The sequence below is a fragment of the Manacus candei genome, unplaced genomic scaffold (assembly GCF_025592945.1).
Source record: "Manacus candei isolate 608988 ecotype Guabito, Panama unplaced genomic scaffold, ASM2559294v1 h1tg000057l, whole genome shotgun sequence".
Classification (NCBI taxonomy): Eukaryota; Metazoa; Chordata; class Aves; order Passeriformes; family Pipridae; genus Manacus; species Manacus candei.
The window spans coordinates 9,740,966-9,765,364 of NW_026138105.1; the positions used below are offsets into that span (position 1 = coordinate 9,740,966).

Below are 24,399 nucleotides of genomic sequence, written 5' to 3' on the forward strand. Positions count from 1 at the left end.
GGGAAAGAGGGAAAGACTTTCCATGTCATATTGTTAGAACTTCACCCTGTGAGTCTGTGTCATTTGGGAGAATTTTTGCCACATATGAGACAAAAAAGAAAAGACTTGGACAGACTTAAATCTTGCAGCTGCCCAGTGGACTGACCCCTGAGTTTTTGCATGGCTTAGAGTCATATAAATACACTTCTGCTGCTCTTCAGTAAGGCTTGGGCTTGTGCAAGATGTAATTAAGCCCTGTATGTTATGTCAACTCTATTTGCCATTTTCTAACCAAAGAAATACTGCTTCCTTCTAAAAGTAATTAAGTATTGAAGGAACAAAGTAAGATGTCTTATATACTGCTTTAAATTTCTTCTCAGTGTGGCAGAAAGAAAACTAAATAAGCACACATTTCTGTTTTAGCAGAATATTTGCTTGGAAATTCATCTAATGTTAATGTAAGCTGAACTCTGGTTGAAAAGAGAGAGGGCTAAGCTTCTTAAAATTCATATCCCTGCTTTCTAAAAGCCTTATTAGTGTGTAGTTTGAGGCCGGAAAAATACGGAAAACAAGACTAATGACAAGGTCATGAGCAGTTTCATGGTGGGTCCCTATAGCAGGCATCAGACTTGTGTTTTATTTAAATGCTAGTGGTTTTTGGAAGCAAAGTAATCCTTTGTTTGCTAAAGAAATAAATGTGATTATGAGATTATTTTAAAAAATAATAGTGTTTGTGGCAAAAAAACCACCCCTGAACCTAACAATATCCAGTTCAGTACGTTTCAGGCCATGACCCTTAATGTGTTTGGTGCCTTTTACTAGAAGCAGATTTCACATTTGGTTTTGTATAGTGTAATATGTCTCAAGCACTACTACATAATTTTTTTAAAGACATTCCAGACTGTTGTGTTATACTCAGGATATGGAGATGGCAAATATGGGAGAGAAAGGAGGAGGTGACCTGAGAGAGGGGGAGAGACCAGATCTCTGTTGAGGCGCATCCATCCATTTCCATTTTACTGTCTAAATTTGTGACTGATTTCATGAAAATGCTGAACAGTTCCCAGACATTAAAAATAATTGGCATAAAGTTTGCTTACCACACCTGTTTGTTGGCACCTACAGCACAAACAAGTCCTTGTGCCCTGCTCACCCATCCTCTGTGTTCCCGTGGGCATCTCCGTGAGCCATGGCCCCCAGCAAGGGCAGCACCACTGGCCCTCTGAACCACCTCTGGAAGGATAAATCTGAATTTAGTTCACAATTATCCATGGATTACAGCTTCATGAAAACCAGCCCTCCTGGAATAGCCATTATTAGACATCTGGGTTATTGTGGAGGTTATAATACAGAATAAATGTTATAGGAGGAGTCAGCATTTTTGGGATACCGGCTGAGGTTTTGGGAGACCAGGAGTGAACCTGCCTGCACAGTGGAGGCAGTGGGCTGCTTTCCAGGAGACCATGGAGGATTAAACCTTCAATAAATGATCCTTTGGATTTGTGATCCTTTCTTGTCATAATATGTTAAGACTGGAAATCTGCATAATGGGCTTGGGAGAGCTTTGGTGGTGGCCAGCATGGTTCCAGGGTGGGAGAGTAATTCAGGATGGCTTTTGTCAGGATAGCCCTCCCCTTGTGTGCTTTCTTTGCAAAATCAGAGGTTTGGGGGCTGTACCTGCACCTCAGATCCCTCAGCTGTGCATTGCTCTTGGTGCAAGCTGATATTTTAATGGTGAGTGAGCCAATACAGTGACAATTTCTCCTCCTTCGTAGGGTTGGCCTTATAAATGTGCTAATTGCTTTAGATGCTTTAGAATAAACTGGGAAAACCTGCCAACTTCAGCAGTAACCACTGTAATGAAAGAATTCCAACTACTACAGTAAAGTGTCATGCTAGTAGGAAAAAAAATGATAGCAAAGAAGGTAAATACTTCAAAAATGTATTTTTTTGATACATGAAGCGTACATTTCTGCTCCTCCCCAGCAAACACTTGAATGTAAACTTTTTTTTTCTGGTTAATACAAGTGATGTTAGTAACTCTAGAAACTTTTTTGTTCAGTCTTGCAGGAAACCTGATAGCAATTCAATTAGAAAATGCAAATGAGGTCACATATTTCCCTCAGGAGTGCTGAATTACCCCAGAGGAAACTGAGCGATATTCTGGCATAACAATAAATACTTAAGATAAAGTTTCTTCTACTGTTCTTGTCTGGCTGCCTGTTCTTGCAATTGAAAGTATCAATCGAAGCTGTGGGTATAACTTGGAAAGAAGAAAAGAAAAAAGGAAAAGAGAAGAGAAGAGAAGAGAAGAGAAGAGAAGAGAAGAGAAGAGAAGAGAAGAGAAGAGAAGAGAAGAGAAGAGAAGAGAAGAGAAGAGAAGAGAAGAGAAGAGAAGAGAAGAGAAGAGAAGAGAAGAGAAGAGAAGAGAAGAGAAGAGAAGAGAAGAAAAGAAAAGAAAAGAAAAACTATTTTCTGAAATAACATAAAGTCTTTGTGGCTTGTGTCAGCATTTCTGAAAGATGAACTTGAGTGGGATAATGCTCCAGAAGAAAACAACATAAAGCCAAGCTTTACTTATCTGGAATTAGCAGTCTTCTTTTCTAAGAGTACATGCTATTATTTTGAGAAATTGAATATTGATTCAACCAGAAGTCAAAAAATGAAGATCATGTTTGTGAACAGTGACATTGCTGAGGACTTCAGTTTTCAGAGTGTGCTCTTTTTTAGTTGCAGAAACTCAAGTCTTCCCAAGTACATGAGTAGATATATTGTGCCATCTGGGCTTCACTCCCCCCTGCCCTCAGTGTCCATCAGTCCCAACTCTTCCTCTTCATTTCTTGCTAATCAACTGCCTTCACTCCCTGGGTTGGCTTATCCCATCTGAAGTTTTGGTCCTCTCACTCATATTGGTTTTTTATTTTTCAGTCCCTGCATGTGTCTAAGCGTGTTAAGGCACATTTGGCAAATTTTCTTCTGTATTTATTTATGTATATATTTTTCTGTAGTTCTCACCTCATAAGTTAAAATCAGGATCATAGAAACACAGCACAGAAAGGAATTCACAGCACAAGAGCTTGGAGGTAGAGGATATATTCAGCACATGTAGGATGTCAGTCATCTGCTGCCAGTGACTTATTTTTGAAAAAAAATCCTGTTTTCTTTGAATCATTTATATGTCAACAAAAGTTTCTCGTTGTTTGAGCTTCTCAAATTCTGAGCATGGAAATATGTAAATTTTTGTAACGTTAAGTCGCTGGGAATTGTGCAATTAAACTTGGAAATATATGAGTCTGCAGCTAGCGTTTAAAACATTGAGAACTGCTGTCAGAAATCCATCCTTGCTTAAGCCCAGCTTGTGTTTTATTATGTCTCATCTTATTTTGGGCTTCTTTCATAACCCAGGCATGAGTCCACAGCCATACAATGTGAATGTGAAAAGCTGACTCTTACAGCCAGAGGGTTTTGGCGGTTTTATTTTTTTATTTAAAGCCTTTAAATAATCATCTGTGGTATTTTACCTGGCTGAGGTTTTAAATTCCAGTGCAGCCTTTTATTGCTGATCACAAGCACAAAGGTCTCCGGGCAAGGAAAGGCTTATTCAGCACTGCTCCTTTTCATGACCTGGGTTATTGTGCAGCCAGGATGCTCTGCACGAGGCTGGGGAGCCAGGAAGATGTAGCCTTCCCTTGAGGGAAGAAAATGAGAGTTTAAGTGGGAGCTGTGCTTCCAGTGACTCCAATATCCCTGATGCCCTCAAGTGGATGAGCCTGGAAGAAACTGGAAAACAATTGTTCCCTTCCTTTGTTCCTTCCTGCCCCTTCATGGGGATGAGATGTTATCCATGGCATCGAGGTGATGGGAGTTTACCCATCAAACTGTGTTATCCCGAGAGAGGGGCTGAAGAAATGAGAAACATTTGTCATCCTGCCTTTTTCTGACCATATCGATGCATATTTTAAAGACTGAGTCATTATGCTGGCCTGTCCTCATTGTCTGCCTCTGAGGGGGATCCCAGGCAGCAAGTAATTCCAGCAAAATGGCAGCTGGAAAAACTTTTATTTCTGCATCTCATCAGTGAAGCAAGACCTTGATTTATCAATCAGGGTGGGTACGTACAGAAATTTCTGTTTCCTTTAGGTAACTTCTGAGACATTGTTTGGGGTTTTAACAAATCAGATCAGTGGAAAAGATGAGAAAGCTGATGACTAATAAATAAGTATCATATAATTATTACCAGTGAGACTGCTCAGGATAATTGTGCAAGTCTAATGAAGATGCATCTGGTGAACTTGTCTGACCTCACACTTAAGTGAACTTGAACATCTCACTTGTAATCATTGCAAGAGATGAAAGTGATGGTTGTGAAAACGTGAACTTCCCTGGCCTGATTTTCAGGTGTGTTGAATCCCATTGCCTTGTGCTGAAGCCAAGATAAGATGTGACATACAGGTGCTCATTGCCTCGGAAAATCAGCCCACTACGGGAAGTTTCCAAGCGCTGCACTTGCTGCATTTAGTTCTTAAGCAGTCAGCATCTTACCAAGGGTCAGGCTCAAAGCCATGCTAGAAAGATCATCCATAAGTGAAATTCACTCCAGATCTGTCTTCCTTCAAACAAAAAGAAGTCCTGAGGATTGAACTGCCTACGCGGAAATAAGTTTTTTCTGATAAAACAAACCCCTTGGACTGCTGTGTGCTCCTACCTGTGATGTGTGCCTTGCCCTTGTGAGATCAAAGCTTTTGACCTCTGATTTCATGTTCTTTGTTGGTAACTGCTGAAGTCTGACTGCCACTTCAAAAAAACACATTTTGGACTGAATATCCCAAAAAAAAGTCATTGCTGTGATAATCCGTGGACAGTTGGGTGTAAACATGAGTTTGAGTGAAGACAAAAATTGCTTCATGCAGGCAAGCCCATTAAAATAAACCTTGTTTCTGGGAGCTGTGAGTGTCCATGTATCTTGCCCTTAGCCCAAGCTGAGACAGCTTGGTGGGTACCAGCTCAGTGTGAAAAAGGGTTTGGGTTCCTCCCACCCTCCTGCTGGATGTGGTGGTGACCCTGTGCCATGGCCAGCTGCAGGAGAGAGGAGAAGCATCCAGGGATGGGTGTCCAGCTGGGCAGGGTGGGCTGAGGGCCTGGCAGTGCCAGTGGGATCTCAAACACTGTCCCCATCCAGCAAAACTAAATTTAAAGTCACCCTTAAATTTCATCTTGCAAGTGGAGATAAATGGAATGTGTTCTCATGGTCAAATTTAAGCGTTTGCTTAGGTGCACTCTGAAATTGGAGAATAAAAGAAGAACAATCTTTTCTCAAGAGCCTCTTGAAATAACCAAAGGATAACTTGAAAGGGCAAATTCTCACGCTAGCACTGAGGAGAAGTACCAGACTGAATTACTTTGCTTTGTGCTAAAGTAGCAGTGGTGCTTGTGATCTCTTAAATCTCTTGTGATCTTTGTACTTGCAAACATTGTGAAGAGGAGGACTATTGTTACACTTAATTCATTATGATTATTTTAATTCATGTATCTTTTGAACCTCATGGCTTTAGAAAAATAAAATGAGATTAAAATTTTTCACAGGCTTGTTAAGGAGTAGGCTTGTTAAGGAGTAAACTCTCTCTTCTTTCTGTGATGAAGAACACTTGTAGTAGTCTGAGTTCTGGAAGCAAAAGGAGCTATGTTTTGGAACTGTTTTAAATTACTTTTTAGAAGTTTTATCCGGGAGGAAGAACTCAGCTTGCTAGCCCAGATATTTCATACACTTTTCTCAAGATATGTGCAGAATTCGAGGGGCAAGATGAACCTGCAGTAGAGGTTTTTACTATATTACATATGACAAGATCTACCACCTTTATTCCCGACCTGTGGATATCTGAACAGGTAACAAGTATACGAGTATTTTGTAATTTAATAGGCATGCTCTTGAGAAGTACTTGTAGTTCCGAAGCCATTGTGTATGGCTTCTCCCAATTATGACAATGACATTAACTTGAAGATAGAAGTGGCATTTTATAAACACTAGAAGGAAGAGTACAACAGTAATTTAGATGTTTCTTAAACAACCCTACCTGAGAAGCACTGCGAGATTAGATGTTACTGAAGGCAATGTGAAAAGGTCAAGTTGATGTGGGGAGCTTTGCAAGGAAACAGCCTCATCAGAACTTTTCATGTTGGGATAAGATGTTCAAGCCATAAAATGAGAAAGAAAAGTACATCAAGAGCTGTGCTTTGGGGACGATGTCATCTTCTTTGTCGTCGTCTTCTGTTCATTGAACACTCTTGCAATATTCGAAGCCTGACAGTGACAGGAAGAGTACCACAGGTGCTGGAAACCTGTGGGAACCATAAAAACATTCCACCAAAGGCAGATGGAGTTCTTATGTGCCTGCTTTGGTATGTGATTCTTCCAGAGAATGGAAGAGGAAGAGCATTTGAAACCCTGAAAGCAGTGCCCTGGCCAGGAGGTGCCTCTAATCATCTGTGCAGTGCTGTAGAATAAGTTTGAAGACAGCTCTACCTCTCCACCCCAGTCAAAACTTCCCTCACCTCTGAGACACCGTTCACATTTCGTGTCTGCTCAGTAATGAACAGGAACACACTGCCTGCAGGTGTCTGTGCTCTGTAGCACAAAAGTGAAGCCTCTTCAAATGCTCCGTGACTTACCAGGTTCCAACTTAAACTGGTGATGGCCTACCAAACGTTCAGGCAAACAGAAGGTGTGGGTGAGTTCAGGGGATGTCTAAATTTCAATTACATTGTGCTGGGAAATCAACACCTCCTGTCCCAGCAGGGTCACCTGGTCAGCAGCTGCCTGAAAAGGCCCATTCTGGCCCCAAAGGGGAATATGTATGTGACCTGCAGCCTGTGTTCCACGGGGTCCTCACCTGGGCCCCCAACCTTGTGAGGCTTTCTGATCAAAGACAATAACATGTATTTGGGTTTTTTTAAATAACAGCCTTCTGATGCAACCAAATGGGTTATGCCCAGAGCTGGTGAGTGTCTCTTTTCTCTGGAGTCCAGACTTAACTCAGTATTTAATTACGGTTGCTCACTAAGGGCCCTGCTGGACCTTTTGCAAAGAAAGGATCTTCTGCCTGACTCACAAGCCAGCGTGGTGGGTTCTCTCTATTTAAAATTCCCCTGGTTTTATCTGTTATCTTCTTCACCTTTTCTCTTGCTTTGCAGCCCTACAACGAACGCTAAGGAACATTTTGATTTCTCAGTCACACTGATCACATTTTATTAGTTCTATCAGATAAAATTTTCCTAAGCCTGCAAAGCCATCCAGCTACCTAACAACGTTAAATTTGCATTCATGCCTCATTTTTCAGCTCTCAAGGAACAGGGCATGTAGAGCTTTGACTCTGACTCCTTGGGAACAAGGGGGTTTGGCTTGGCTGATGCATGTCTGTGTGTTACATGGCTCATTCTCCTCCTCTGAGGGCAGTAACTTGGTTAGCTTTTAGTCAAACTTTTTCTTCCCTGTCAGCTGATGTGTTCTGGAAGCTCAAGCTCTTGCCAAATCTGACAATTTTTCTTACTAATTGACTCTAATGTGAACTGCTCCATGCAGCCCCACTGCTAGCTGATAAAAACAAAAAGTAATGAATTTTTGCTTAACTAGCTGATTTAATTAAAATGTTTTATACTGTACTTGTATAGTTTCTATAAATGGAGAGGTAATTTTGTTTAATGAGTTCCTAACCAAACATAACATTCCTGACTATATGTAGCCAGATTTGATAAAGGTTACAAATGCTGCGATTCCACTGTTTGCTTTTGGAAGTCGTGATGATCAAACAGCTTGCTTGGGTGCTTGAAATGCCCTGTCAGGATTGGTTCCCTCTATTCCTGTTTATACCAGAAATTATTACTATAGTTTTAGGAGCAGGGGAGGTTCTTCTCTGTGTCTGAACACTGTTCATTATCTTTAAAGTGGAAGTCTACTGCCAAAATCACATCTCGTCGTCAATTAGTGGCTTCTCTGCAAACACATTAATTTAATGCCCCTGCTGAAGAACTGTGAATGCTGGAACATCTTGCTGCTAAAACACTGGTTTTCAGAGCACTTTGACACAAATCATTCATGAATAGCAGTTTATGCCGTGATGGTAATGGGATGTGACATGAAGCAATCTTTGATTAAATTTACCACAACTTACAACTATTAGTAAATAGAGCTAATATAGAAAGTCATCACAGAGTTCTAGAATGTGGATAACGAGAAAAACAGATTATAGATTCCCTAGCTGTGCAGTTCCTAAATAATACCCTCACATAGTATGACTATAATAAATGAAAGTCTAAAATAAAAAGTTTGATCTTTTTAAAACTACTTTTTTCCCCCGTCTTCAACTTCGGCAAATTCAGCAATGACCTAAATAAAAAAGGAATCAATTACCCTAAAATAAATAAATTTGCTGTTTGTTCTGCAACCCTTTCATTCTACTGTATGAGAACACAAAATGAAATATCTTTCTCTACAAAAAGATCAAAAACTGAGGAAATGGTGCATTTTGGGAAAAAGGGCTCATTCGTCCTCCACTGCCGTCCCTGATGTCAGCAAAATGTTGTTTCCTTAGAACAGAATTCATGCAAATGTTTATTTTGCAGTGCTCTCATATTCCCTTTGTTAAAAAACTAAGCTCTATTTTCATTGTCTTATTTTCTGTTTGGTAAATATCGTTTTCTCATGTCCTTTTTGCAGCTACCATGGAAACAAGCAAAAAATGCTTCAGATTAAATATTTTTAAATAGATTTTTTTTTTCCCTGATAGAAAATAGTACCAGTTTTCAAAATGTATATTGATATAGGAGCTGAAGGGAAATATGTTTGAGCAATGGACTAAAGGTGGCTTTGTATCCCCTTGTATTGATAAAAATATATTAAAAACACGTTGCCATAGTTAAACCCTAGGAGTGACACTAGAAACAAAGCAAGCCAAGTACTATTTCTTTTGTGAAAAATGTCTAGTGTGAAGTGTTAAAGATCCTATGAAAATATTAAGACTGGCATATAAATAAAACAGGTTAAATCATAAATAATTTTGATACTTGGTAAATAAAGGCCTTATTTCCTCTCCTCCAATTGCAGGTACTTTTTATTGCAATTGCAAGAATATTATATTTTAGTGCTGAATCCAGAGCATTTCATTTTGCAGGTTGAGCCCTATAAAATGAATAATCTCCAACAAACGTACCCTAAGACTCACTGTTATTTATATGCAGGGAATGGTGGCTTATTTACCCAAACATTCGAGTGATCCAAAATGTTCAGCTAAGCAGGAACACAAAATATGATATTATATTATGTAAATGGGTTTGTGATACGCTCTGCTGGATAATAACTTCCAGATGTCTCCGTAGCCAGAGGCTGACGGATATCAAAGGCAGGTTGGCTGGGAGGGGAGACGAGCCAGCTGGCGAGACTGGCTACTGCTAAGTGTAGCGGAAGGTGAAAGCTGGTGCTCCTTCACACTCACTGGTTTTATTTGTGGACTAGTAAAAAGTCAGTGGCTCGCAGCCTTCTTGTCACGAGCAGGACAGGGCTTGAGGGGCTGTAGGGATCCCATGTGTCTTGTTCTGTCAGGGAATTATTTTTTGACCTGTTTTGTGAGCAGAGGTTGAGTTTAGTCTGAGTCTCCCAACAAATGAAAGGCTGACGAGCCACAGACCAACACTGACAGGAGCTTATAGACTGCCCAGGTGGCAATTCTGACTTAGCCTTTATTGCCGGTGCCAAGTGCAGACAGGGAATGTTCCTGAGCTCTCAAGAATCGTGGTGTAAGTGGAATTAGTTGAAGCACAACTACAATCCCACCAGTTTGGAGGAAGGTTTCCTAAATCTGGTTGAAGTCTGACAGCCCCTTTGGGGTTTAGCTCTGTGTCCTCTTCCGAACACAGCAGGTTGTATTCACCGTTTAAAGTTAATGCTAGACTGAAAAGGGACTGGAAATGACTCCTGTGAGATGGCACTGAAGTTACTGAGGTGGACTTCAGGACACCCCTACACCTTCTGTGGAGCAGCCTGTGAGAAGAAATTTCCTCTTCTTGCAGATTGCTTGCAGAATGTGGACTTTAAATAATATAGCCAGCCCAGCACACATTGCATCTCATCCTTGGCAAGCTCTGAAAGATTCTGCCCCAGTATGAACACTAAGGCATTAGATCCCACTGAATCCAAATTCTCCTAACAAGTTTATATCCCAGCATGGGCTTTTCTCCTGTTGTTTTTCTTCATCCCACACTTTTTAATTACTTTTTCTCCTTGATCTTAAAGGTTTTCATCTGTTATGGCTTCGCTGTGTTTCTCTAGCTTATCAGTGTCCTAAAGTGATAGACAGGCATAATTACTGAATTGCCTGACTATTTTGTATCCCCCTTTAATTATCTATGTATCACCAGAGACCACGCTCACATGTTCCATGTTTGGTGTTTGATCCTGTTCTAACGGATTATAAATGTCACCATGTAATGTTTGGAATGGAGAGTGGACTTCACTTTCCACTGGGCACATGTTCCATGGATGACCCTCTCAGACTGCACATGCCCACCCCCTTGTGCCATATGTAGGAAGGGGATGGCACCTCACAAACACAACAGGAGGGAAAGCACCCTAAAGCAGCAGCACCAGAGGTTCTCAACTTGATTATGGGAAGGACTATGGGCAGACTGTGTTCTGGTGACACTGCAAAAGGTAGCGATAATATTTTATCTTTTCAAAATGTCTTGAAATTCCAGAAAGCATGTGGCCTGTGAGGCCATGAGAGAAGGAGCAGTTGTTATCTCAGTGAGCACTGTTATTCAACAAAACCAGGATTGGAAGTTGTATTTTAGAATTAATTGAATTTGGTGTCACATTGTGCTTTTGAGTTGAAGTTTAGATTCTTGTAAACTTGAAAACACAGGAGAGTTTTCTGGGGCTCGCTGTTAGTCGATGCTGTTATTCCAGAGATGTTCTTGGATGTTTCAGTCAAAGATCTGAATAGTTCTGGCATTTATACTTACCAGACTTTGTTACTGCATTTGTCTCACAGCTTTTAAACAGCAGAAAACATGTACAACGTATTTAAACAACACCAGAGAAATTAAGGTCATGAGAATGCATTGTCAACAAATGAAGATAAAAAAGAGCTGTTGTTTTAAAAAAAAAAAAATTGTTGTTGCAAGATGCTTTTGAAATTCTACATATCAAATTCAGAGTCATGTTGATGATTTATTCTAATGTAGGAAAACATCATCAAGAGTGACAAGCAAGCTAGTCACTGTCTAGTCACCTGCCAGCAAGTATTTCATACAGACTAAAAAGGCTGGTATTTCCTTGCTGAGCTGACACTAATTATTTCAGTATACATGGAGCTTTGGGATTCATGTTAATTCTCAAGTCTGTCTTTAGTTCAGACTCATTCCACTGTGTAAACTCAGCAGAGCACAAATTATTTGACCATCCTTTCATAATCTGTCCCAATGCTCACTTGCCAATTATATAAACTGATCCAAATACCTGCTCTCAAAGGATCCTCATTTGGGAATCACAAGCCAATTAAAAAAATAGGGGATATCCACTTTTCTGTGACTCACGTCTCAGTCCTGTTTCATGTTGACGTGCATTTCTGTGTGTCTTCTTTAGATAACATTGTTTTCATCAGATACCTTTCTGGTAATAACACCCTCTTTAGATGAAAACTCTATCACATATAACATATTGCATCCCCTAGGAAGGAGGAGGTCAGCAGTGCCTACAAGTATCCTGACTTTCCCAAGAAAGTCTCCCACTGCTGCATCGTGACTCTGTTTCTTTGTTTGTTACACACTTAAGTGAGTATTTTTAGAACAACTTCTAAATATTGAGCCGTGGTTCTGTGATTTTGCAGCAGCTTAGTGACAATGCTTGTTGAAAGAGTATAAACAACACTTAGGTGAAGAAAACCCCGCAGTCACCTTGGTGGCATGAGTGTGAGAGAGGACCTGAGAAACGTGCCCGTGTGTGTGACTGAAAAGACCCTATTTATCTGTTCTGTGAAAATTCAGCTCTGGAATGGGCTCATTTTTAAGGACTGCATAAAAATAGCTGCGTTTTTGCACAAATGCTTCCAGTCCTTGCAGCCAGTGGATGTCTGCCCTCCACAGGTAACAGAGATCAGAGCCACAATCAAGCTGTGACAATGGGCTGCTGGCTGCTGTGCCCAGCTCACAGCATCCAGAAGGGCCACACAGCTTTGGAGCCACCTCTCAGTTCAGAAACTGTTTACCTTTCATATGCTGTTTAGTTTTCATATACTATATAGTCTTGAGGTGAATTGCACTTCCAGATCAGGACTTGAAATGCACTAATAGATGGATTTACACCAAACTCTAAGCCCCAAAGCAACGATTCCCACCGAAATCAGTGCCTACAGATAACTGTTTGTAGGGTGTTTAAGTTTGTATGTTGGAGTGAGACAAGAAGTGAGTGTGGCTTAAAATGGCAGGAGCCTCAGAAAATACTTTGATAGGTTTTCCCACACTGTTCTTGTGTTTGGGGGCATGGAGTTTTGGGTTTGTGGGGCTTTTTGAGAAAAAGAACTGAAAATTGTAAAATTCAGAGAACAGTATTCCCACTGGATCTTACCTCAAATGAAGAGAATGTGATTTGCAGTCTTTGTGATTTATGAAAGTTTAAACATTTTCTGGTGGGAGTGCAGGTCACCATATGGTAACAAGAGCTTTGCTAGTTATCTTTTCTGCAGACTTTCCACAAGTAATTGCTGAAATCCTAGAAAGCCATAGAGTATTTAAGTATTGGGACTGCATATCCTCTGAAGAGCCTTTCCAAATCTACATTTCATTGATTCATCGTTCTGTAAGGCAGAAATTTTTCTAGTAACAAGGCAGTCTCTCTAAGTTCAAACCAGGGTCTCAGCATTTCCATTTTTATGCCACAGCATTGTAACATTTCCAGTGCCAAAGTATACCATGGGCAGAATCCATAATTGAAAAAAAAATCACAAAGGAAGACTCAAATGCATCCCAAATAATGAAAATTTACTGCCTGAAATGTGCTCCAGTTTGCAGGCAGTGTGGGGAGATGTGTATTTGGGATTTATGTTCAAAACCCAGCCCTTACAAAACGTGTCATGAAGCACTAAGAATCTGAACTAATGCACCTTTGCAGCCATGGGTCTGACTCTCCCTCTGGTTGGGGTTTGGTTGGATTGCAGAATACGTCTGCAGAGCCACAGGTTGCAGGTTATTGTAGCCTTGCTTGTGCTCAGTGCCAGACTATAAAGCTGAACTCATGACATGGACTCTAAAAGGGATCCTCTCCCTTTTTTTGTGTGTTCTGGTAGGTTGTATTTATTAGAAATTTGCAGAAACTTCTTTACTCCAGTGTTCTGCTAAATCTCCCTGCAGCTGGTGTAATGAAGATGATACATTCTGGGAGGCATCTTGATTTGAGAGTGACAGCTCCATATATTTGTGAAAATGAAGTGGCAGGAGAGCTGCCAGCAAAGCATATTGTGCTTTGTTCCGTGTGGCCGTTTGCACGCAGGGAAGCACCGCTGTCGGGACAAGTCCTAAGAAGTGAGGAAGAGGCTTAACTGGTTTTGCATTCTTGTTTCCAAAACAGCCAAAAGGCAGGAAGACACTGCCTGGAGACCTGGTGCAGCAGCAGAGTGACACTCTGCTCCCGTGGCGGCAGCATCAGAGCGCCAACGGCCTGCGGAGGCAGAAGAGGGACTGGGTCATCCCGCCCATCAACGTGCCAGAAAACTCCAGAGGACCCTTTCCACAGCAGCTGGTTCGGGTGAGTTAAAATAAGAAACAGAAAGAGTAATAATAATGGTCATCTTGTAGTGGATCTGGTGAAGCAGTAGGAGTGGTCCAAGTTTCTGGAGTGGGACGTCTGGCTCGAAGCACAGGCTCTCTGCTCTTCCTCCCTCATGCAAGAACAGTTGCCTTTTACATGCTGCTGAAACCCATCTTTTCCGAAGCGCCTTGCCCCAGTTTCCCTCCCCAGCTGACGGCAGCCTAATCACCTCCTTCCAGCCAGTCCCTCAAGAGACTCTGGCATTGCTGCCAAGGTGGCCCTTTGCCCACTCTCTCATCCAGAAAACGGCTGCAGGTGTCAGGCTGGGTTGGTGGCACCCAGCGACGAGGGGTGCTGTGTCCTTCCCTTCCGATGCCGGGTGCAGATGTGTGGTGGCCTGGAGGAGGTTGGCTGCCTGCCCCCACTGCAGATGGATCCTGCATCCTCCCTGTGTTTCTGGTTTCTTTCTTCACAAGGATAATCTCTGAGATCAGGTTTACCCATGTGGTTTTCTGTGATGATTATGGGATGACATGAAAAGAAAAAGAAGGGAAAAGGAGTGTTTTACAGAGACATTTGGTTGATATGTTATTGCTGTTGGTAAGTGTTAGCAAAATACAAATACATGTTGCTATTCCTCTTGTGGGTGCTGGTTTCAGTTTTTGGAGCAGTAGAGTGATTAGCTGTTAAAAAAAAAAATTCCTTGGCAGACTCTTTCAGTTCTTCCCTTGGAAGAAAATGACGACAATTATAAAATTTCTGAAGTTATTTTGAGCAGCAGTGGTGTGTCCTTGGCATCCCTTCTCAGGAAGTTCATCTAGTCATCTTGAAACAGGGCCTGGATTCCCGAGTTGCATCATTACAGCCCATGTCTTGGAGGAAGGAAAGTACTTGCTGAGTCCTTTGGAAGTTCAGGTGAACTTTGCAGTGACTCATGCGATGACTGAAGGTGCATGTTCCCAATTCACCAAGTATTGGGTAAACTCAGCTTGTTGGTGTCATTTCTTTGTGCAAAAAGGAATCAAAAGTAGCAGGTGATAAATGCTTTTATGTCTGTCCTAGAAAAACAGGGAGGGAAGCCAAGGAGTCTTTGTGTGGTCAGCAGTGTTGGGTATGGAGTGACCCATTAATGTGTTGTCTTACTAAGCAGAAGAAATATCTGAAGAGGAAAATAAACTGATATGTCAAAAATATCTTCCTAAATCACATTAAAAATTTAGATTAAATCCTGAATTCCTGTGAAAAATAAGGGGAGTACTTGAAAAATGAACTTGGGCCCTGTCCCATTCCCTGCTGATTTCTTTTGAGCTTTGACTAGACAGAGAGAGGACAACTTGGCACCGGCTTACCATGGCAAATTTGTTGATTTATAAGGACTGAAATCTCTGTGGCACTTTTCCCCCTACAGTCTGGAGATGAAACAGAAGGACTCGAGTATGCAAAATTCCAGTATTAATAAAAATGGCAAATAATAAATTTTATATAGCTACAGAAGAATTTATATTCATGACTTAAACTACGAGTAACCTTGGAAAGATAACCTGGCTGATGGAAACACAGAGCTCCCAGATTTTCAGCAATATATTCCATTGCAGTTTTTGAAAACAGAAGTAATGAAGTAAAAGTGGGGTGGAGAAAAAAAAAAAAAAGAATTGGCTTGCAAAGGGCTGCTTTCCTTTTCACCTGACATACAGAAAGCATCGTAATGACAGGGAAGATCATACAAAGAGTGCAACTTGATTAAGCGTGAGACCCCTGATGTTTTAGGCTCGGGTTGAGTTTCTGCTCATCTGCAGCATCTGGCCCGTTTGCCAGCGCCTGAACATGAAGCTTGGGTGATTCCTAGCAGGAGTTGCAGCTTCCCCTGTGTCTTTAATTATCCAGAATAGGACAAATCAACGTCTTCAAAGACCAGCACTATCTGATTATTTCCATCCACATAATCTTCAGATTGCCCTGGAGCATTCTGCTGTCTCGTAGATCTAGGTAACAGTTTTGATCTGATTTCCTATGCTTTTGCTCACTGGGCGCTGAATATTTTTGTGTCCATCTGCTCACAAACTGGAACCAGAAGTGCACATGTGAAGTTGCACCTCAGATCCCATTTGTACAGAAGCAGGTCTGTCACAGTTTTATCTGCTGCTTTATATAAAACACTCAAACCTGGAACCAGCAGGTTCTTGGACACTGACCTTTTTTTTGGTCCAGAAAGCCCTGCCTGAGCTTACATTTTTTTAGGTATAACTAATGGAAACCAGTCCCTCTATAGTGCTATCTTTGGTTCTGGCTTCCTCCAAGGAGAGGAAGGGATGGCATGAAAAATCCGAACACTAAAAAATAAAAAAACCCTACCAGAAGTACATTGTCATAGTACCACTTGCTGTTTGCGTTTTTATAGGTCAGACTAATTTGAAATGCATAGGCAAATCTTTCAGGTTCCCTCCTACTCCTGCTTCCTATTGTGAAGGTAAAAATTCCATTTTATGGAAGTTGATTAGTTACTTGTCAGTATTTTTAGCAAGGCTGTGCCTGAATGAAGTTTAAATCACAGCAAAGGTGAATGCAGCTTGATGGGAGCCACATACCTCGAAAGGCAGCCCTATCTGGTTCAGCTGGGATCAACTATAATTCTCTGCTCATTAAACCATTTCATTCTGATAAAATACGTTAAATGAAAAGTTTTGAGGAAAAAAAAAGAAAAAAGGAACATTATCCCTGCCAAAAAAAAAAACCCTGTTAATTACAGGGTTTTTTCTTTCAAATGAACATCCGTGTCTGTTCATATACATCAACCACACTAACTAGGAAGTGTATGTCAGAAAAATGATAGCTAAAAAAATAATAATAGGAATTTCTAATTAGTTTTGGCTGCTGAAAAGATTTAGTTACTCTTCGAAGAATTTAAGTAAACATCTGATATTTATAAGCTAAAAATATTTTCTATTAGTAAAAAAAATGTTTTGCAAATTTTGCTTTTGTCTTTTAGCTGAGAAAACAGTTATCAAATTTTATTGATATATGCTTATTTATTTTGCAAACATTCATGAAGGTCTTCTGTTTAATTTCCTTGTGCTTCACTTCCACCTTTGTATTAGGAATAATATTGTACATGCTGTGAAATATTTCTCTGTAGTGAGGATAATTTCATTACTAATTGTCAGGTACTCTCATTATTATAACTATGAGGTCCATGAAAATGCCTATTAAAAATACAAAAACAATGTGAAATCCCCCTCCTTCTCCAAGCAAATGACTCATGCAGGCACACTGATCAACTAAGATAATATATTAAATAGTTGCCCCCTTGCTGAGCACCATCTCTTTTCTCACTGACTCATCCTTTTTAGCTACATGCATAGCTAATTCTTAATTATCTATTATCTAATTATCTATTAGCTTATCTTGTATTTCATCGTCTTTTGAACTTCAAAAAGAATCTCAGTTTTGCATCCATGTGCAAGTCTCTAACCGCTTCTAGTGGGAATCTTGAATCAGTGTTCAAGGCAAGTCTTGGTCCATCTCAATGGGCTGCATGAAAATAATTTGTTTTAAAAAAAGCAGTCTTGTGCAGGACTGGTCTGTGGTCATGCCATGCTTTAGGTAATGGGCTCTTCTATCAACCACTACAACCATATTCACCTTCATGAGGGCTCCAAACTTCCAGTTCGTCTCCGGGATCTTTACAGAGCTCTTAGGAGCCTCCTGTCTTGAACTTCATAGACACTCATTTTTCCACCTTGCCTTCATTTAACTTGGAACTGAAAAATGTGGTATTTCCCCATTAGATCTCTTATGTTAAACAACTTGTTCATTCTCATTACAACAGCATGAAAATCCACTGAGGATGACCGAGACAGGATCTTGGTGCTCTTACAAACCCCCTTGATTGCATGTTACAGGCACAGCGTGCGCCCTCACATCCGAGCGCTGGGGATCTCAGCCACAAGAATACTAGAAATAATCTAAGTGAGTAACAGGAAATAAGAGGGAAGGATGCATTTTATGTAAATTTAATCAGAAAGTCCTGAAGTAGTTTTTGGAAAGTTAGCAGAGTATAATATACCTGAAGACTCTTGCGTTGCTTCTTAGCGAAGGTGTCGTCGGTAGGTCGGATTTAGTGCAGCACGTTAGGAACCTGCTGCATGTTTTAAAGAAATTTCAAATGTACATGTCAAAAAATTAGCAAGGTGTCTTATTTCCCTTTCTCCATTCATTCTGTGAGTCATGAACCAAGTCCTGGTTTGGTCACATGCACACACACACAGAGGAGAGATCAATACCGGAGCCAAGACTGTGGCAACATGTGCAGAGAGCTCCTCTTCACACACTAGAAAACCACCCCATGGGTGGGTTTAGCACATGTTAAGCTGTACTGTGACATTGAATACACTCTAGAGCTCCACAGCCCATCCTGGAGCAGGAAACCAGTGTAGTGAGACAGTTCTCCAAAAGTCTAAAATCCTGGCATTGGAGATACATAAGACATACTGAGCTGTGAAATCCCTGCCGGCTTGGACCATCAGCCCTTGATATTGCCATCTCCTTTGCTCATCAGGACTGGTTCAGCATGTGCTTTTGCACTTGTTTTAAATAGTTTTATTGTAGGAAATCCCTCATGCCTCCTCTATCACAGCGTTGCTCACTGCTGTGAAATTGGCAGTGCAGAATCCATTAGCTCCCAGCTGCAAGACAGATGGCATCTGTCTGTGGTGAGAGAAGGTTTGTTGAGAAAAGGCCTTGCAAATGCTTCCCAAAGGACATCAGACCTTACTTTTCCTGAGAGAGATGCAGACAGCCTTGATTACAAATAGGCCTAGATCTTCCTTGTTCTCCACAGGAACAGGTGTTTCTTTTGCCTTACCAAATACACTGCAGAGTTGAAAAAAATGGCTAGTTGTGGCTCTCAGTGCAGCTCACCTTTGGTACCCGTGTGAATATCACCAGCTGAAATTCAGAGATGAGGAGATTTGGTCTTTGTTGTGACACTTAGACTGAGATAAGAAGGAGTGAGCCCAGAGGGTGGAGAGGAAATGGGACATTGTGCAGGTCGGGTTGCTCTGTGGAGGCACAGCCTTCCTCTGAAAGCTATTTCAAGGATGCAGATTGTGACAGCTCTTGCTCTTGACTATGATTTCACACCACAAAAGAACCTGACACCAAAGAGAGAAAGATTAGGAGGGAAATGGTTCATTAAATGTTTGTGTTGCCACAGTCTTGGCTCTGGAATTGAACTCACATGTGTGTGTGACCAAACCAGGACTGGGCACATGACTCATGGAATGAATGGAGAAAGGGAAACGTGGCACATTGTTACTTTCTCGACATGTCCATTTGAAATTTCTTTAAAACATATAGTTTAAAGCAAGTTCCTAAACATATCCCGCACTATATGTACTCCTCAAAGGACATCCCCTTTTTTAAGTTCTCCCTGGTGTATCACCGTGTCATTCTTAGTCTCCAGCATTCAGAGAAAGGGAAGGACAGATCCTGATGTAAATTCACGAGTCTTTCCCAAAGCTGGTGGGGCTACCCCAGTGTGAGCCATTTGGGAATCTGGGTCAGAGGAAGCAGATGCCCAGTGTTTTATGGGCTTTCCGTGCACGCGCACGTACGGCATTATGGATTGAAAAGTGCAGCTACAGCATAAATGCTCCATTTAAAATTCTCTTACAACAGCATTCAAGCCTATACTGTAATTATACATATTGTATTTCCTTGTATTCAGACCCATAGGGAATTTATATTGTCCTTGCTAAAGCCAGAGGGACTGAAGGAAAGCAGTCATTTAATGATTCAGCTGTCTTGGGCTCTATGATTTAATCAATCATATGAAAGAAATTTTTAGATTCTTTGTGTTTGGAGTTCTCTTGTCTGAGCAGAAAATGTTCCCTTTTTGAATTGCTTTAATAGCTGTATTTATGCAGCTGAAAGTTCCTTAAGAAATGAAAGTAAAATCAAATTGCTGAGAATGCCTAGATAATTTATCGGAGAATATTCAATTAGAATATATTAATATTTTAGATTTCCATCATTAATTTAATATTCAGAGATTTAATTTAGTCGTTGAATTGCTGTAGTGCCATGCGTGGGTAGGTTGTTAGGCTGAGTGCTTAAAACACCTGCCACAAATGGGTGAATCTCACTTTGATTCCCAAGAGCAAAAACGCCTTTCTACTGACATAAGTCTTGCAGCAAAAACTCAGACACTAAATCTTGCCTGTGCTCTGCATTTTTCAATAATTGCAGAAAGGAATAATACAATCTTCTAGCAGAAATAAATGCAAGAGCCTTATTTATTTATGCATTCAAATCCAGACTGAGGGGGAATTTGGTGCTCTGTGGTTCTGAGTTTGTCAATGTATTACTGAAGAATTTCATTTTGCCAGCCTGGCCTTGTCACTTACTCAAGGAGAACCGTCGTAAGTGCAGGTGGGATTTAAAGGTGATTGACACTTTGTAGACAGCTATCAAGGACTCCTGTTGCCCAGTTCAGCTAAAAAAACTGCCCTTGAGTTTTTGCCATTTTCTAGGATGCTTTGGGAATAGCAACGTGAGCAGAAAAATGCCCCACTAAATCATAAAAAAACCCGCTAAATCATGAAATGCTATGTGATTTGGAAGTGATAAATCTCCATCAAATATAGCATCCCAGTTGCATGAAAGGAAATGGAACAGTTTTTAATTTCTCACACAACATAAAAACTGAGATTCTCAGAAGCCATTGGCAGCAGTGAGACTGCTCCCACTCTCATTGGGAAGTATCAGAATGACATTTCAGAAGACTCAAAAATCATTGATAAAAATATTTCTGATTTTCTTCAAGTTTAAGCAGAATGGGGTACAGCAAGTCACACTGAGAGGAGACTGGGATAACAGACCTGTGGTCTGACCTTGTGGTTGATGTTTCAAAGTGTTTTGCAGTCATTCAGCCTCCCCATGAGGCAGTGGGGTGGGATATACTACCAGGTATTTGTGACCCTACTACCAATGACTGCTGGTTAAATAAAAATTGTGAGTTAGAGACATGGAATCATAGAATTGTTTAGGTTGGAAAAGGCCTTTAAGATCATCGAGTGCAACCATGATCCATACAGCCTTTGCATAAGTGTTTTTCTGTACAGGATCTGACTTTTTCAACCTGTTTGCATAGCTGAGGATTGTCTTTCACAGATAAGAAACCGAGGCAGGGAAGCTGTGAGTGGCTTTGTTTGAGACCCCAGAGCTGTTGCCATGGCCATGAGCAGCACTCTCTGGTTATCAGCATCTGGACCTGTCCTTGGGTTATTTGAAGAATCTCATAAAGGACTCAGGTTTTAAAATAGTATTCAGAAATCTTTTGTTGATGGTTATAGTCACTCTATTCCATGTCTGAGTTCAGCTGCTACATCTGTGCATCAGGTCTGCTAAAGTACAGGCTTGTTTCTCATAGTGATGCAAAGGTGCTTCTCTGCCACAGCCAGGGACTGAGCAGCAGCTCCCACTCTCTGCTACATCTCCATCAGTTCCTCCACCACCACCCTCATCCTGCCCACACCTTTTAGCTCCTGCTCGAAGGAAATGTAGGAAGTACAGAAGGATAAGTACCCCTCACCTCGAACTGTCACACCAGGCACACTGCAAAAGAGTTCATCAGTCACTCCAAAGAGTATTTAGCTATAATACCCCATTGCACATATTGCAACATATCATTACCTCCCATCCTCTCCAGAAAGTGAGATAACTGTAATAGCCACTCAGTATGGCTGTCATTATGTGTACAGGCAAAGGCAGGAAGGCATAGTCAGAGCTAATGTACACAGCTCGTAAAGCTATTGAAAACCTGTAAAGACAGAGTGTACACAAAAACAGAGGGTTAATTTGCTTGGAAAAGAGATTTGGTTTCTCTCATGCCATTCCCAAAGTAAAACAGTAATAATGAAAAAAGCCGAGACAGGAACAGACAAAGAACTTACAATCTGCCTCTTTGCTGCAGGAGTTCATTCTTTAACACTCATCACCCACATTAGGTGACTGTGGGACTTGGCTTCCTTGATTTGTTGAAATGGAGTCCCAAAGACAGAGTGGTGCTGTGTGGGTGTGAGTTTGGATTTGCAGAATAATGGTGCAGATATAACCTTGACAGCTAGGCTGTTGCTGATATTCACTCTATCAGGCTGGAATGAGATAGGAATTAAAAAACCCACATCTATGCCTTTTACTTCCCTACTGTTGCATATGTTCTTGCTAATCTGCACTGCTGAAGAATTAAATTCAGCACTCTGGAATTTTGGATGTCAGCTTTTAAAATTTTAGGGAATTTACTCTTGGGCTGATTTTAAGCTCTCACTGCTGTGGTTAATTGTTTTATTTATAACAGCTGAGATTTTCAGTGGTAAAGGTGTCACCATCCAAACCCTTTCCCAGCTGTCTCTAAAGCAGGATGATGAGAGGAGTAGTAAGCCATGGTTAGATGATGGGGTAGCAAAGAGTGGATGCACAGTAGTGTAGCCCCATTAAAGGCCCCGTTTCTTTGCAGTTTCTTCTTTCCCATAGTTCTTACCGTATTTTTTAATAATTACCATATATTTAATAACATTCATTTTTGTTGCTAGTTTCCTTAATTTAAAGGACATTTCCCTCCTATCCGAACAGTTAGACAACTTAAAAACAAACAAACAAAACCTTGGATTATGTTAAGGGAAACATTTTGCCCAAGGCAATTTGGATATCTGCAGATGGTGGTACTGAACATTTTGGCCCTTGTTCAGCAGCGATTTTAAGTATGTGCCTATATTTGAGCCTTTAAGCAACTCCAGTGGCTCTTCAGAATTTATTTGGTGCACAAATAGTGCCTTACTGGATTAAGACCAATCACCCGGCATTGTGCAGTACCAACCTCTTTGGCCGTGCTTATCATTTTCATTAGATTTCCAATTTTAATTACATTTCTCTGCATACACTGGTAGTGTACAGAGAGCATGGTTCCAGATGTACACACACACCAGCCTTTGCATATGTCCTTTTTGTTCTGATATACACCAGAACCTGCCCTGAAAAGCCACCCAGTAGACCTTGGTTTCATGTTTCTGGCACTAGGTAGAGAGAGCTGTATTTCTTTTCCCTCCATGAACAAACAGAAACTCATGCATCCCCCAAGAGCCCCTGCAGCTGCTGAGTGGGTGAGCTCACTCATTAGGAGGGACAGAGAGTTGGCCACAGGTGTGGGAGGTTTTGTCTTCCTCTCCATGGAGAAATGAGGTGTGTTTGACTGCAGCTGACCCTGACTACGAGTACACTGTGGGAAAAGCTTCCAGGAAGAGAAGGGACTGTTAATGCTTCATGAAGGATGAGGGAGACGTGCTGGTGAAGGACTTCAAGGTGAGTGGCTTTGGAATCGTGGTGCTGGGCTCAGCTAGAAGTGGCTGGAGGGGAAAGCAAAGGACTTGGCCAAAGCTCAGGTGCGCTGTGTAGAATAGAGCAAGCCAGCAAAAGAATGAAGAGAGGGTTTGGTGTGGCTTGTGGTGTTGTTTCGTGGTGCTGGAGGGCTGCTGAGCTGCACCAAGCCCGGCACAGCTCCTATGGGGTTGTGCCTCATCATTTGTGCCTCATCACTGCTCTGTTTCTGGACGTTGAAGGGCAAAGCTGGGATGTGGCAGCTGGGGCATGATGGCTCAGCATGGGCTGTTATTCCAGTAAGATGATGTTTCAGAAAACTTTCACATAACGTGTGTGTGAGGTGTCTCTGCCCCAGGTCTGTGCACGGTTTTTGGGGTGTGTGTATGCAGCTGAAAAACAAGTCATGCCACACATTCATCCTTGTCGTAACAAACTACCCAGGCGTGCCCTCCCCTTGCAAAGCTTTGCTTTAGTAGTTCCCCTTTAGTAATTAGGTTTTGGAAACCAAGACTAAGCCTCTAACGACTCAGATTATAAACCCCTAAACCCAAAAGTTTCTTGTGGAAATATTAACAGACCCTTAAATGCCATAGTGCTGGTGGGCATTGCCAGGACAGTTGCCTTCCTGACTGCTTCTTCCACTCGTGATCTCTGCTCATTTTAATCAAAACATCATGACCTGAGGAGGTTTTTGCATCTGTGCTTGAGTTTGTAGACCTTTGGGGCTGTTTTGCAGTTGATTTATTTGTTTGATTTGTGCTTCAAGGCTTTGAGAGCTGTAACATTTATTGAGGCAAAGAAGCTAATTTTCTTGTAAAAAGGGGGGACAGTTTAAGGAAGAGTAAAGGCTGTGTGGGCTTGTTTCTGTCTAAAAATGAAAAGCATGATTGTGTTGTGAAAAGACTGGACATGGACCCCTTGGTTTGACCCTTTAGGGAATTTGCAGTCCCTTGTCCTCCAACAGCCTCCTCTCTGCTAGTTAAACTCCTCTGGGGAAAAGGTAGAGCTGCAGTGCCCCCATTACTGTGGGACTACAAAAAATTCAGTGAAAATCGCCAATTTTCCTATTTCCAAGTTGCTGAAAAAAAGTGTGGCAGCTGAAAGGCAGAGTTTCTGACCGCCCTGTGAGCTATTTGGAATTATTTCTGAAGTAACATCACTGGAAGGGAGCGTATTAGTAGAGAGAGAAAAGGAAACTAAGATTAAGAATCTGCACTAAAAAGTGTTGCTAGTTAATCCACAGCCCTCGGAAG

At 41.3% G+C, this 24,399-nt stretch overlaps 1 protein-coding gene across 1 annotated transcript in view; it reads left to right on the forward strand.

The window, feature by feature from the left end:
• CDH4 (cadherin 4) overlaps positions 1-24,399 on the forward strand; it is a 427,411-nt gene that overhangs the window by 258,543 nt on the left and 144,469 nt on the right. Inside the window, exon 4 of the mRNA XM_051803474.1 lies at positions 13,592-13,768. Within this exon, the coding sequence (XP_051659434.1) occupies positions 13,592-13,768 (177 nt within the window). The remainder of the gene's footprint in view (positions 1-13,591; positions 13,769-24,399) is intronic.